At 51.1% G+C, this 12443-nt stretch overlaps 1 protein-coding gene across 6 annotated transcripts in view; it reads left to right on the forward strand.

Moving 5' to 3' along the window:
* Positions 1-12443, forward strand: part of MAGI3 (membrane associated guanylate kinase, WW and PDZ domain containing 3) — a 201074-nt gene that overhangs the window by 169912 nt on the left and 18719 nt on the right. For 5 of the 6 annotated variants that reach the window (XR_005065430.1, XM_037038724.1, XM_037038726.1 and 2 more), the window contains 3 exons: positions 2821-3006; positions 11100-11202; positions 11907-12033. Coding sequence is in view for 5 of the 6 variants with exons in the window: in XM_037038724.1 (XP_036894619.1) it covers positions 2821-3006; positions 11100-11202; positions 11907-12033 (416 nt within the window). In the remaining variant the exon portion in view is untranslated. The remainder of the gene's footprint in view (positions 1-2820; positions 3007-11099; positions 11203-11906; positions 12034-12443) is intronic. The other variant, XM_037038727.1, reaches the window with a different exon arrangement.

Raw genomic sequence — 12443 nt, forward strand, 5'->3', positions numbered from 1 at the left:
TCTGGCTCGGAAAAGAGTGAGGTGGTCTCGTCGGTGAGAAGCAGGGACCTGTGTCGGAGTAGATCCTGCTTCGTGGGCCTTGTGGCGGAAAAAGGTATTAGGCTCCGTGCAGATTATTTTTCCTAATGATCCAGTGTGCTTTCTAGTGACATTTGTCACGAGAACAGTTCCCAGCAGCACTTCTAATACCAGTTATGAAACCCTGAGAGTCCCTGCCGTTTTTCAGAGACTGGGGCTCTGGGTCCGGCACCCGTGGGCCCAGTTGGAGTAAGCGCTGGATGAGAGGGGCACTCGGTAAAGACCTGAAGATGAAGAGGATGACTCGGCTAGTTTTTGCTTTGCCAGGACTTGAGAGGTTTTCGTGTTTCTCTTTCTTATCACATACTTTTCGGTTCTGGTTGCAAAGGATTTCTCTGAGAAGGGGACATTTTTCAGGTGCTGCCCTTTCTTCCCCTGAGAAGGCAGTGTTTTAAAAGCACCGCAGTGACCTCGGCCGCTGGACAGGCCAGTCTGAGACACAGTGAGGCCAGAGGTGAAGGAAGCCAGGGAAATGGACAAAACCAAGGCAGGACTTCCGACTCTCCCTCAGCCGTGTACACTCAGGGGTCCCCTTGGAAACAGTCCATCCGGAGCGTGTTCGGAAGCTGCCTTTCCCCTGGTCTGTTTGCTGTTTCCAACCGTCCTCCGGTTCTGCTCTAAATGCCGCCAAGGACAGCCCCATGGCTCTCACCACCCCTCCCCCAGAAGGCCAGCCCTGCAGGCAGTCCTCTCCTGCGAGCTGCCAACTCCTTCAGACCACAGGGCTCACCTGGTGAGGACAGAGCTGCGGGGCCTCCAGAGATTCATTCTGTCTGATGCTCTGCCCATTCTGAACAGACCCCTTCCCGTGGGCCGAGGGGAATGAACACTGTACAAGTAAATCTTTTCCAAGAAGGAGAATCACTGAGGTATTGATTTGAGAAGTCACCACGGGGCCACTGCGTGAGTCACCCGTCTGATCGGCACCTGTTGTGCAGGCAGTGAGTCACCTCCCTGCACCTGGCCCTGACCTCCCAACCCCCGCCCCTGGCACTTTCCTAATTACTTTGTTTGTAAGGAAAGTGGCTTAATGAGTGCTTGAGGTGATTCAGAGCTAAAAGGCACTTGCTTCCAACCTCGACTTCCTCTCCTTTAAGATAAAATCTCTCTCTGTGTAATCCTGGAAGAGCAGGAAACAGCGTGTCCCGGGACAGGAAGCACAGCCAGCAACAACTTCAGTTCCAAATGCAGGTTTAGAAAAGCGTCCATTGCACACATCAAGGCCCAGACCGCTGCAGGGAGGAGCTCATCTCACTGGGGCAGTGAGCACTGTCACAGCGCCATTTAAAGCATTACCTGTCCCCGTTCAAAACAGTCAGCAGGGCCCCGGGGCCTGGGAAGTTCGCTGGCCCAGGGAAGGGGTGTCTCGGAGAACACACACAAATGCCCCTTTTCAGGTGGTGAGAGGCACTTGGAAGAGGCGCCTCGGTGTCTGAGAACTCATTTTAAGCCATGACAACAGCAGCGTGCTCAGTAGTCAGGGAAGCCTTCAGTAATTCGGACGAGGGGCTCCTCGCCGAACAGCACAGAGGCGCAGAGGGCCTGGGCTCGGTTTGGGACCTTCAAGGTAGGGTTTTATCCGTGAGCCAAGTAATGGTAATGTGAAACACTGGGGTTCTAACTCCACTCAGCGTTCCTGATTTTAGAAAGATCTAGAAGCTGGTCTGGCCAGTGTGTCTCAGTCTGTTGGAGTGTCGTCCCATAACTGAAAGGTTGCTGGTTCGATTCCCGGTCAGGGCACATGCCTCAGTTGTGGTTTCGATCTTTGATCCGGGCACGTTCCATCCCCAGTCTGGGTGTGAACGGGAGACACCGATTGATGCTTCTCTCTCGCATCGATGTTTTTCTCTCTCTCTTCCCCCCGCCCCTCTCTAAAAAGCAATGAAAAAATGTCCTTAGGTGAAGATTTAAAATTTTTAAAAAAGAAAAGATCCAAAGGCCTAAATAAAAGGAATTAACTTTGCTTTAGAACTAAGTAGGATCCGTTTGAATATCGGCCAGAATTTCACTGTACCTGGATTTCTGGCAGAACATCTGAGCCCTAAACTTGAGTTTGAACTGCATTTGTGCACAAGGTCCTTGGTGGGAGTAAATGCCCCTTTGATAGGACTGAAGATGGTCTCATTGTAGCAGTTTCTAAAATAGCCCCCAGTGTGCCCTGACTGGTGTGGCTCAGTGGGGTGAGTGTCATCCCCCACACTGAAAGGTTGCTGGTTCGATTCCCGGTCAGGGCACATGCCTCGGTTGCAGGCCAGGTCCCCGGTTAGGCAGGCAGGAGGCAACCAGTTGGCGTTTCTCTCCCACATTGAGGTTTGTCTCCTTCTCTCTCCCCCTCCCTCCACTCTGTGATGCAGCTGGGGTGTCCAGTAACAGACCAGAAACATCAGGTGAGTGGGTCGTTGTCCTCGGTACCGGTGAGGCCGGCAGTCTCCAGTGGGACGACAGGGTGACAGTGTGAAAGCAGAGCCAGGGTTACGGGAAAGAGCGGAGAGGCGCCTCTGCCGCGGTTGCAGCCACGCAGCGAGGCCGTGCGTGGGCCGAGCAGGAGGCCGTGTGTGGGCCGAGCAGGAGGCCGTCCGTGGCAAGCAGCTGCCCTGGGACGGGGTGCACACCTGTGGTCCTGCCTTGTGTTTTAAAAAGCTTTCCTTTGATGTTTTGTGGAATTTTTAACTAATGATGATGCTAAATCCAGCAGTAACAGATTTCTCTTAAATAACTGAAGAACCCGGCTGTTTTTCTCAGTCATCCCCCATAAAATCGGCCGAGTCATAGAGGGAAGCCCCGCCGACCGCTGCGGGAAGCTCAAGGTTGGAGACCTCATCTCCGCAGTGAATGGGCAGTCCATCGTCGACCTGTCCCACGATGGCATCGTGCAGCTGATCAAGGATGCCGGCGTCACCGTCACCCTGACAGTCATTCCCGAAGAAGGTAAGTGCCTGGCGACCTGCCTGCCTGGGCGATCCGACAGGCACGGAGCCTGTGGTGGGTGGCGGCTTCGTCTGGCTCTGCCACAGTCACTGCAGCGACAGAGCCGGAGCCCTGGCTGTGCCCTGGAGTCTCGCTTTCTTGCCTTTTCCATTTAATGGATGCAGAAGTTTATTATAAAGTTGTCAGCTCGAGAAGAGCAGTCGGCCAGGATTATTCTTGGTGGCCGCTTGTTTATGAGCTGGAGAAGCAAGCACCCAGAAGCAAAAGAGATTGCTGAGACTTCAGATCCCATTTTCTTTTAAAATAATGTCTGAAGTTTCTGCTCCAGTGAGAGAGGTCCTCGGAAGAGGTCAGAGTGAGTCAGTGCAGGTCCTTCATGCCCGACCCCTGTCACCGGGTCCCTGCCTCGCATGGGCTCTGCTCTGGGCAGCTGCCTCATGGACTGATGGACAGACAGACAGACGGATGGGAGGGAGGGTGTCTGCAGGAGCGCTGGTAAACAGGGCATGAAACGCATTTCCTGTCTTGCTTTGCTGTAAAGCTGCCTTTTGATCATTAAGAATTCCTAATTGGGAACCATTTTCAATAGCGCCTGTTCTTTGTTTAAAATTACAAGGTGACCATTACATAACACTCATCTCATTTGTCCTGGTTTGTCCTGATTTTGTAAAACTGAGTAGAAGCCCAGAACAGCAGAATTAGGAGGATCAGTCTTCCCTGTTACATTGCTTGTACTGCAGTGAGCATTCCTGTCCCATCCCCCCACCCCCAGGATCCTCTAATCTTGTCAGTCCTTTAATTCTTTTAATTCTTCATTCTTTCTCTCTCTCCTCTTCCTACTGCCCCTCATACGTTTTGTTTCGAGGTAGTAGGTAAACCTGCTTCCCGTCCAGGACCCTGCTCGGACAGGCGTGCGCCTGGCTGCCCGCGCGGAGGCCCTCTCCGGTCCTAGGACCCTGCGACGCCCCCGCCTCGCTCCCTTCCCTTCTCTGGCCTGTCCCACTCTCTGCCCAGATCTGACCTGACTGCCCTGCTTCCTTCGGAACCTGCCCCAGTAGGCGCTCCGGGGCATCCCCACTCTCTGCACGGAAAGTTGTTGTTTTTATGCTTTTGCTCCGACCTGCCTTTTAGGTTTGCCTCCCAGTGTCCTCCCCACACCCCCCACCTCCATCCCGTGGCTCTCAATTTCTGCAGGTCATTGAGCATTAGTAACATATAATGCTCCTGCTTTTAAAAGGGATTGTCTGATTTTTGAAGACAAAGAAAATAATACCAATTGCCCACGAAACTTAGTAGGTGCTCAGTTAATATTTTTGAGTGAAGGAATGAGTGAGCGAATGAATGAACAAGGTAAAAGCCAGGTGCTCGTCCACTCTGTGCCCACACCTGTCAGAGGCGGGACCGGCCCATAGGCCAGGCTCTGCAACACTCACGGCCCTGATTAGTGCATCAGCCACTCAGCATTTCCTCCCTTCAGTCTTCCAGTTATGGAGTGGGATTAATGGCGTCTCTTCCTGGGTCATGATGAAGGTTAAAGGTGAAAGTGTGTGTAATCTGCACACACACCCGAAGGTGCTCCCCTGATGATAGCTGTTCATCACCCGGCCACATCTCCGCACAACCAGCTCCCTCATTCAGGTCTCAACATAAAACTCACTGCCTAAGGAATTAATGGTGGGATTTAATGAACACTGTGTGGGGGATATAGTGCCTTTAAATCTATTAATTCAACTAGTGCTCATACTAATTCTAGGTGGGCTCCATTATCCTCCCATTCTGTAGATGAGGAAACTGAGCCCCAGAGCTGTTAGATAGCCTGGCGATAGGGCCAGTGTTTGCCCCAGGCAGGCTGGCCCCCCAGCCTTCGCCCGTAACTGCTGTGCCGCCCCCAACCAGTTTCTAAGACAGCCCTGGGCCCCCGCCCCCTCACCTGCTTTACCTTTTTTCCTCGCACTGATCTCAACCTGAGATTATGTAACTATTTGTTTATTGTCATCTCCTGCCAGAATGTCACGTCCTAGGGCTCCTGACCGTCGAGACTTTGAGGTGCCCGGTGCTGAATCCCTCAGATCTAACACAAGGTTAGGCACGTGGCAAGTGCTCAATAAGACTTTTTTCAGTGAGGGAGGAATCAGTGTCACTAAGTGTGACTTGGGTCAGGTTCCTTTATCTCAGTTCCTTTACCATGATCTCTATAGCCTACTTTTTAGCCTTAAATGTGTTCTGTGACCCACAAAGAGAAGCAGGCCCAGTGCCACAGGAAATGGCACTTTGGGGATGTTCGGAGACGGATGCATCTGGACACTTAGGTCACCGTGCGTGGCGCACCGTAGTGATGGAGCTGCCAGAAGGCACGGATGCAGCTGGCAGGGGGCAGACCAGTGTTTCTCAAACCATCGATACAGAACGGACCAGTGGCTTTTGTCCAGTGTGGCAGACAGCACTTTCGTGGAACACAATAAAAATTAAATGAAAAAATAAGAACAAAGACATAAAATTACTGTCAAATTGTAAAATTTTCAAAATGCTTGCTCTCAATACTGTACCCACGGACCACACATTGAGACTGATGAAGTCCAGTTGCAGGAAGACCACTTCTCTCAGTGTTTGGTTTGGTTTTCTTTTGTTCTGTTTTCAAAACTACCCCTTACCATTGATGGTGTATTCTCCAAGAGGTTGTCTGAAATCGCTCAGTCATTTTTCTTTAATGAGTGCTTTATGTGTGAGCTTAGCCTCTTAAACTACAATCACATTTCAGTGATTATACCTTATTTTATTATACTTTCAGCATTCAGACTCTCTTATTCTCTCAGAAAAAAATTACAAAGTATCTACTGTCCATAAAAATCCAATTCATGGCATTTGTAAGTCTTCTCTCGTCGTGCTCAGTATGAAATCCACCGACCACAGTGACGCCAAACAAATACTCACACTCGCATTTCTGTGCAGGCTCCCACCTGGAACCACTCCCCGTGGCAGGTGAAGACCGTTCGCTGGAGAAGGAAAGCTTGTTCCCTTGGTTCTCCTGTTCTCCTTTTGCTGGCTAACATTTCCTGTCTGCGCCATTGGTGCCTGTATTGCAAAGGAAATGTTTAACCAGGTTCCCAAGCCAGGCGTCCTGTCTGGTATAAAACTCTCAGGCATAGTCGTGACTGTCTCCGTGTCGTGGCACTACCTGACATTCAACATGAGCTGTTTCTTCTTTTCTCTCCCTTTCACTCCTTTTTCCCCACTGTTGTGAGCAATGCTGCCATGACCATCTGTGCACAGGGTTTTCCACAGATGCGCCTGTTCAATTCACCTGGGAGTGCTGAGTCAGGCTGACTCTGTGAGACAGTTCGAGGGACTGATTGTTTTCCACTCGGCACCGTTCTCCGTTCCCACCCGCGTGCACCAGGCTTGCAGTCTCTCCACGTCCTCGCCAGCATGGGTTTTCTGTGAGAAGGAAAGGAATGTGAAAAACATTCACATTCTGCTGAATGTTTTCAGCATTCAACTTCAGTGAATTTTTTTTCAAAGACTCAATGCATTTGTTTTGTTTTTTATTCTGGGCATCCTAGTGTGTGTGAAGTGGTCTCTCAGTGGTTCCTATTTGAAGTTCCCTGATGACCGATGATGTCGAGTGGCCTCCTCGTGCTCTTGGCCCTTTGTGCATCGTCTTTGGGGGGGTCTGCTCAGATCCTGTGCCCACTTCATCCGGGGTCTTTTCATTGGATTGTGAGGCTCTTTATATATTCTGATACGAAGTCCTTATCGGATGTGCATGTATCTTTGGTCGCTTGTGCTTTGGTATCATGGCCTCATGTGTATTTTGAGATTTATCCCTGGTGCTGGGCAAACTTAATTGATTGCTTGCCAGTTTTTTATGTTGTATATTGTATATTTACCCATCACCTAGGACCGGTCCACCCACCCCCCCGTCCCTCCCCCCCGGACAGCCTGTGGATTTGATCATCTCAGATGCTTGTTTTGGGGTTTTTTTCTTCTTGTGAATTTCCCCTTCATATCCTTCCTCTTTTTTCTTGTGGGATTTCTGTCTTTTTCTTGTTGATATGTGGCTGTTCCTTGTTAATTATATAGGCATTAGTCTGAATTAATTTAGAAAGCACAAATACCTCCCGTCATCTGTATGTTAACTTTTGACATATGCCCTTCATTATACAGAGATTTTTAATTTAGATGTAATCAGGCATAATCCCATATAAAACTTTTACCTTATGGCTCGTGCTGTGGAAGTTCAAGGTAAGTTCCCTTCCTCGCCCCTCGGCAGAGCTTCTCTCTCCCGCCATCATCTTTTAGATTTGTAACTTCGCGCTGAGGTCTCTGTCTGGAGCTCCCTGTATCGGGTACGGTTTAGGAGGGACCCAGTTCAGTTTTCCCCATAGTGAGCCGGTCTTTCTAGCACCAGCCGTTAGCACTTACTTTCCTCGTTCCCCGTGGAGCCGTCTCTGCCTGTCAACTTCCCCTGAAACATAAGTCTCTGTTCTCTTCTGTTTACTTTTCTGCTCTTGGGCTAACTTACATCTAATATTGTAAAGTGTGTGTGCGTTCAGTTTGCAACTTTGTGGTATATCCTAGTATCTGTTAAGGCAAGTCTTTCTGCAAACCCTCCCCCATTTCAAATAGACTGGATGTTGAAACTTTTTCATATAAACTTTTAGAGCAATCATACTCCTCCAAAAAAGTCCAACTGCAGCTTTTATTGGAATATATTGAATATACAGTAACTTTGGGGAAATTTGTATGTTTAAATATCGTCATCCTACCTTAGAGCATGGATGTCTCCAATTACTCAGATCATCTTTTATGAGGGGGGACCCCCCAAAAAACTGAAATTATCTTCTGGAGGATGGGCCCTTTGTAGTAAAGGTTTCCCTTGCTAAGGGGCGGGTGGGTGTTCTAGGAACCCATCTATATCACTGTACCAGCTGGCATTGTTGCGAGAGGCTGCATTCAACTTCAGTGAATTTTTTTTCAAAGACTCTGCATTTGCCCATTTCATGACAAGTGATTTACGAGCGCACCTGCCCACACCATGCTGAGTGTTCAGTTTTTTTACCAAAAACAGCATGACCCCCATGCCTCCCGTGCCCCACCCTGCTTGTTTACCCAATCTCACCCTGAGCAACTTTTGTTTCCACAATGAAAAAAGTCCTCAAATGGAAACGTCTTGCTGATGACGCAGAAGAGGTGAAACAAAAAACCAGCAGAAGCCCTAAAAGGCATCAAAATTGACACGTTCAGAAACTGTTTTGAGCAGTGGAAAAAAGTCTCGATGGGTGTATTGCATCAAATGGAGAGCACTTTGAAGGTGACCGAAATTTAAACATGTAAGAATAGAGAATTTTTAAAAAATAAATCCCAGTTTTTGGGGGTCCCTCTTTGACCTTTAGCAGAGTTTTAGAAAGCTCTCCCACAGGTGGTCTCGGCACAGATGACGCCCAGCACGCTGTGTGCTGCGTGCCGCTGAACTACGGGAGTCTTTGTTCATCTTCCGATGGTAACACGCTTTTTCTTCAGTAGTCACAGAAAGTCCCGAGAAAATTCCGCTGTCATTGAGGACTAGCGCTTCCCAACCCTTTGCTTTACTAGTTGAACAATTTCAGATAAAATTCAGAGAGAACAAAAGCCTGTTTGACATCTTGGAATAAATATTTAACTTTGAGATGTAGAACAGCTTTTAACACAAATAAATTGGATGACTAAAACTGAAAGAACAGTGATGACAGAAAGTTTAACTTAACCTTGAAGAGGACGATAAGGACCGTGGAACTGAAAGAGTAACACCAACTGGCCGTGTCCCCCCCCAACCCCGCAGTGGCGTCTCCCACCTTCGGGCAGAGGTGGAGAGGAACTTGAAATTGGTCAGCATGTTTTTACGGCCCTGAAGTTTCACTCCCCTTGCCCTAGCCAGGCTGGTGAAGCCAAAAATTATCTGCGTTGAACTTGTGCAAAGGTCCAGGAATCTCCCATTCATCTTAGTGGATGGAATTATTTCCATTGCCTAAGGGCAGCCGCGCATTTCCAATGGCAGAGGAGACTTCAGCCCTACAGCGAACTCTCCAGTCTGGAGGCCGGTAACCTGAAACAGGCATACCCAGTAAGAAAGGCGGAGGCCTTCCTGGGAACACGGGGGAAAACGAGTGTGGCTCCTGCCATCCAGGAGCTCAGTCTCGCAGGGGCAGGGGCCGGCACTCGGCAGCTCTGCACGGGTGTTAACTGCAGGGAAAACAGGGTGCCTGAGGAGCCAGGTGGCATTTCACCGAGAGGGACCGTTTCAAACAGGAGATGAAGCGGAAAGGCAGGAGTGCCCAGGTGACAAGTGCAAACAGTATCTGATGAGCAATAGAAAGTTAACAGATTTTTAAGCATGGCAGTGGTCATGTTTCAGTTTATGTCTGGAGTCCAGGAAGCGGAACGGAGATGAGCTTGGGGCAAGGTGACCAGTGAGGGGGCTGGCATAGGTAACCTGCTAAGCTGATCAGGAAAATGGCATTCGTGGTGGTAATATGAAAGAGCAATGAACAAATTCGCAGGCCACCCCCCCACACACACAGCCCCCAAAGTTCACACTCCTCTCTTCCTGGGACACTTGGCTTTAAAGAGGGAAGACGACCCTTGGATAAGCTCTGAAGCAGCCTGGCCCACGTGTCCACGTGCACTGGCACCCGGCACTGAAACCCAGGCAGATGCAAGCCCAGCAGCTGGACCGCACGCCTTCCCCTCCTGTTCCCGCTTTCCATCTCCCTCCCCGTGTTTGCAGAGCGCTCTCTAGCTCAGTTGCAAGAAGGTGTTACATATAATTTAATCTATGTTTTTAGGCCCAAGAACTTTGAAGAGAAACTTAATCCAAGCCATAAAGTAGTGGCGCATGTCTTAGGGCCTGAAGTCTCAGGTTCCTCAGTAGAAGCTGCTTCCTAAATACTCACGTCCCTTTAACACTGGCCTTGATCTCCGTCTTATTCCGAGACTCAGTTCCTGACAGTTTCCACGTGTCCTAATCTAAAAACGCCACCCGCAGCAAGCATTTTTGCTAAGTAAGGTAAATAATTCAGAACGTACACTTGAAGAGAAATGTAGCCCCAAAGAAGAGTTTACCATTTTGATGATGATGCTAACAATGACAGCAGTTATAAGGGAAATGTTCCCGTCGTGAATGTGTTCCAATCGTGTGCTGTTACCAGCTCACTGACTGCTCACAGTGGCCCCACGAGGTAGCCCGGACTCCCTTTCCGTAGATGAGACGATGAGAAGTGCAGGGCATGTCCGTCGTTGGTTCAGGCGCACACAGCCAGTGAACGAGGGCGTCGGGGAGAAGCCCTGGTGGCGGAGCTCCTGGTCCCCGGCCCAGCTGTGCCCCCGCCCCCTGGCATCTCGTGTACCTGGCGTTTGCGTTTGGACAGGACAAGACATCAGAGAGTGTCAGCGTCAGAAACACGAGTCTGGCCGCCTGAAGAGTCTCGAAACGGCCACCTCAACTGACTCGCGGTCCGGCCCTCGATGCTGTGCTCAGTCTCCCAATCTGCCGTCCAAAAGCAGCACAGTGGAGCTGTTGCAAAAGATACAGAAACACGTGTCACGTTTCTGTCACCTACATTTGTGCTGTTAGGAAACAGAAGCAGGGAAGTCTCGACAAACATTTGTCGACACTTGGGATGATTTTTCGTAAGCTGCTTGTTGGGTTCAGCCTCAGGTGAGGTGACTGCTCCCACTGAAGAGGCAGGTTCAAGGGCATGAGTGGGATTTGCCGGCGGGCCCCCAAGCCCATGTTCCTGAGACCTGTCACCTCATGGTTCACAGTGATGGGAAGTGTGCCTGGTTTTGCTCTTCAGGGTGTTCGTTCCTGTCCTGTCGTCTGGGTGACCGAGGAAAGGGGGAAGGGGAAAGAGTGTGGAAAAAGCACAGGACTGCTCTTCTCTTCGAACCTAAGCATCAATCAGACACAGGGCAGGAGGCAGGACGTTCCCCTTCCAGGCAGCCACCGAAGTCAGGGCAGCAGCAACCATTTGCTAGCGTCTCATTTTCAAAGAGCTGCTCAGCCTCCCTATTTTTACGCACAGATTCTCATGTCTACTGTTCTCTTATTCCAACAGAGCATCATGGCCCGCCGTCGGGAACGAACTCCGCCAGGCAGAGCCCAGCCCTGCAGCACAGGCCCGTGGGACAGTCGCAGGCCAGCCACCTGCCCGGGGACAGGTGGGGCTGCGCTTCTCCAGTGTTGACGTTTTTCTCTCATCTCCCCACTCCTCACCCCCTCGGCCCCCACTCCCAGCCCAGGGCGAGGCAGAAGACAGCCGGGGAGGTCGCATGAGGATGCTTGTGTGTACTTTCCACCTTCAGATGCCTTCCCAGTCCCCTCCGCTCCCTCAGTGCCCTCCCGTCGCCCGCCCCGCCCACCCCAGAGCAGCCCTGCAACCCCAGCATCCTGCCCAGCATCCTGCCCACGGGGCGGGGCTTGGAAAGAAGCCGAAGCCCTGGATTTGGGGAGGGAAGCCGCAGCCCGCAAAGACTGCTGCCCTCTCGACGACCTGAGCAGAGTAGAATTTGTGCCTGTTTCTCTCTCTCTCGTTGAGAATTTGGCCATAAAACAAAAACCAGGTTTCTAGAAATTCAACACAGCCTCTCTCCACGGGCACTGGTGCCATTTCTTCTGCCCGATGGAAACGCCTGGAGGCGCCCCGACAAGACGGCGCAGGGTGCTGCCCGACTAGAGGTCCTGCTGGAGGGACGGCCCAGTGTTGCCTCACCCGCTGGGTCTGGAGCTGGTCCGCATCTGTGACCCTTCGTCACGGGGAGCTGGCCAGGCCCAGTGCTTCAGAGAAATGAAGTTGATCTGCCCTTCCTTTTAGCCTGTCTTTCGTGTGCTCAGTTCAGGCAGGGCCCTGGTTTCTCTCTTGCAGAAGTGCCCTGGAAGGCGAGCCGGGGAGGGACGCCCCCGCTTCCCACCGACACTCGTGGTCCGACCACAGGCACCTGGCCCAGCCGGACACCGCAGTGATCTCCCTGGTTGGCGGGCGGCACAGCCAGGTACGAACACCCCACGCTCAAGCTGTGGTTTTTAATTGGCGAGTCACTGATGCTGGTGAAGTTTTCCTGCAAATTAGATCAGTTTGCTCCTGAAATTAATCACTCTTGAGGACTTACTGTGTGTGGTGTCTGTGAGCCCCTGGAGAGCATGCAGAGTAACAGAAAAGTCTGCCCGCAGCCGAAGAAACTGGAACCGCTGCCTGCGGACTCACTCCGTCCGCCAGAGCAGGGCTGGGGTCTTCAGGCTGTGTGTCCCCCACGGCCGGCCGCCCAGGAGAGTCGGTCACAGTGCACTTAAAGGGGGCCCGTCCCAAACTCTGTTCTCCTGTTGTTCCACTGACCCACTGTAGTTCGGCCACATTTACAAAAATCGCCTAGCCCTCAACCAGAGGCCCGCTCCTCCCCTAAGG

Source organism: Sturnira hondurensis, unplaced genomic scaffold, assembly GCF_014824575.4.
Source record: "Sturnira hondurensis isolate 20B ecotype Veracruz unplaced genomic scaffold, ASM1482457v3 Scaffold0024822, whole genome shotgun sequence".
NCBI classification, from domain to species: Eukaryota; Metazoa; Chordata; class Mammalia; order Chiroptera; family Phyllostomidae; genus Sturnira; species Sturnira hondurensis.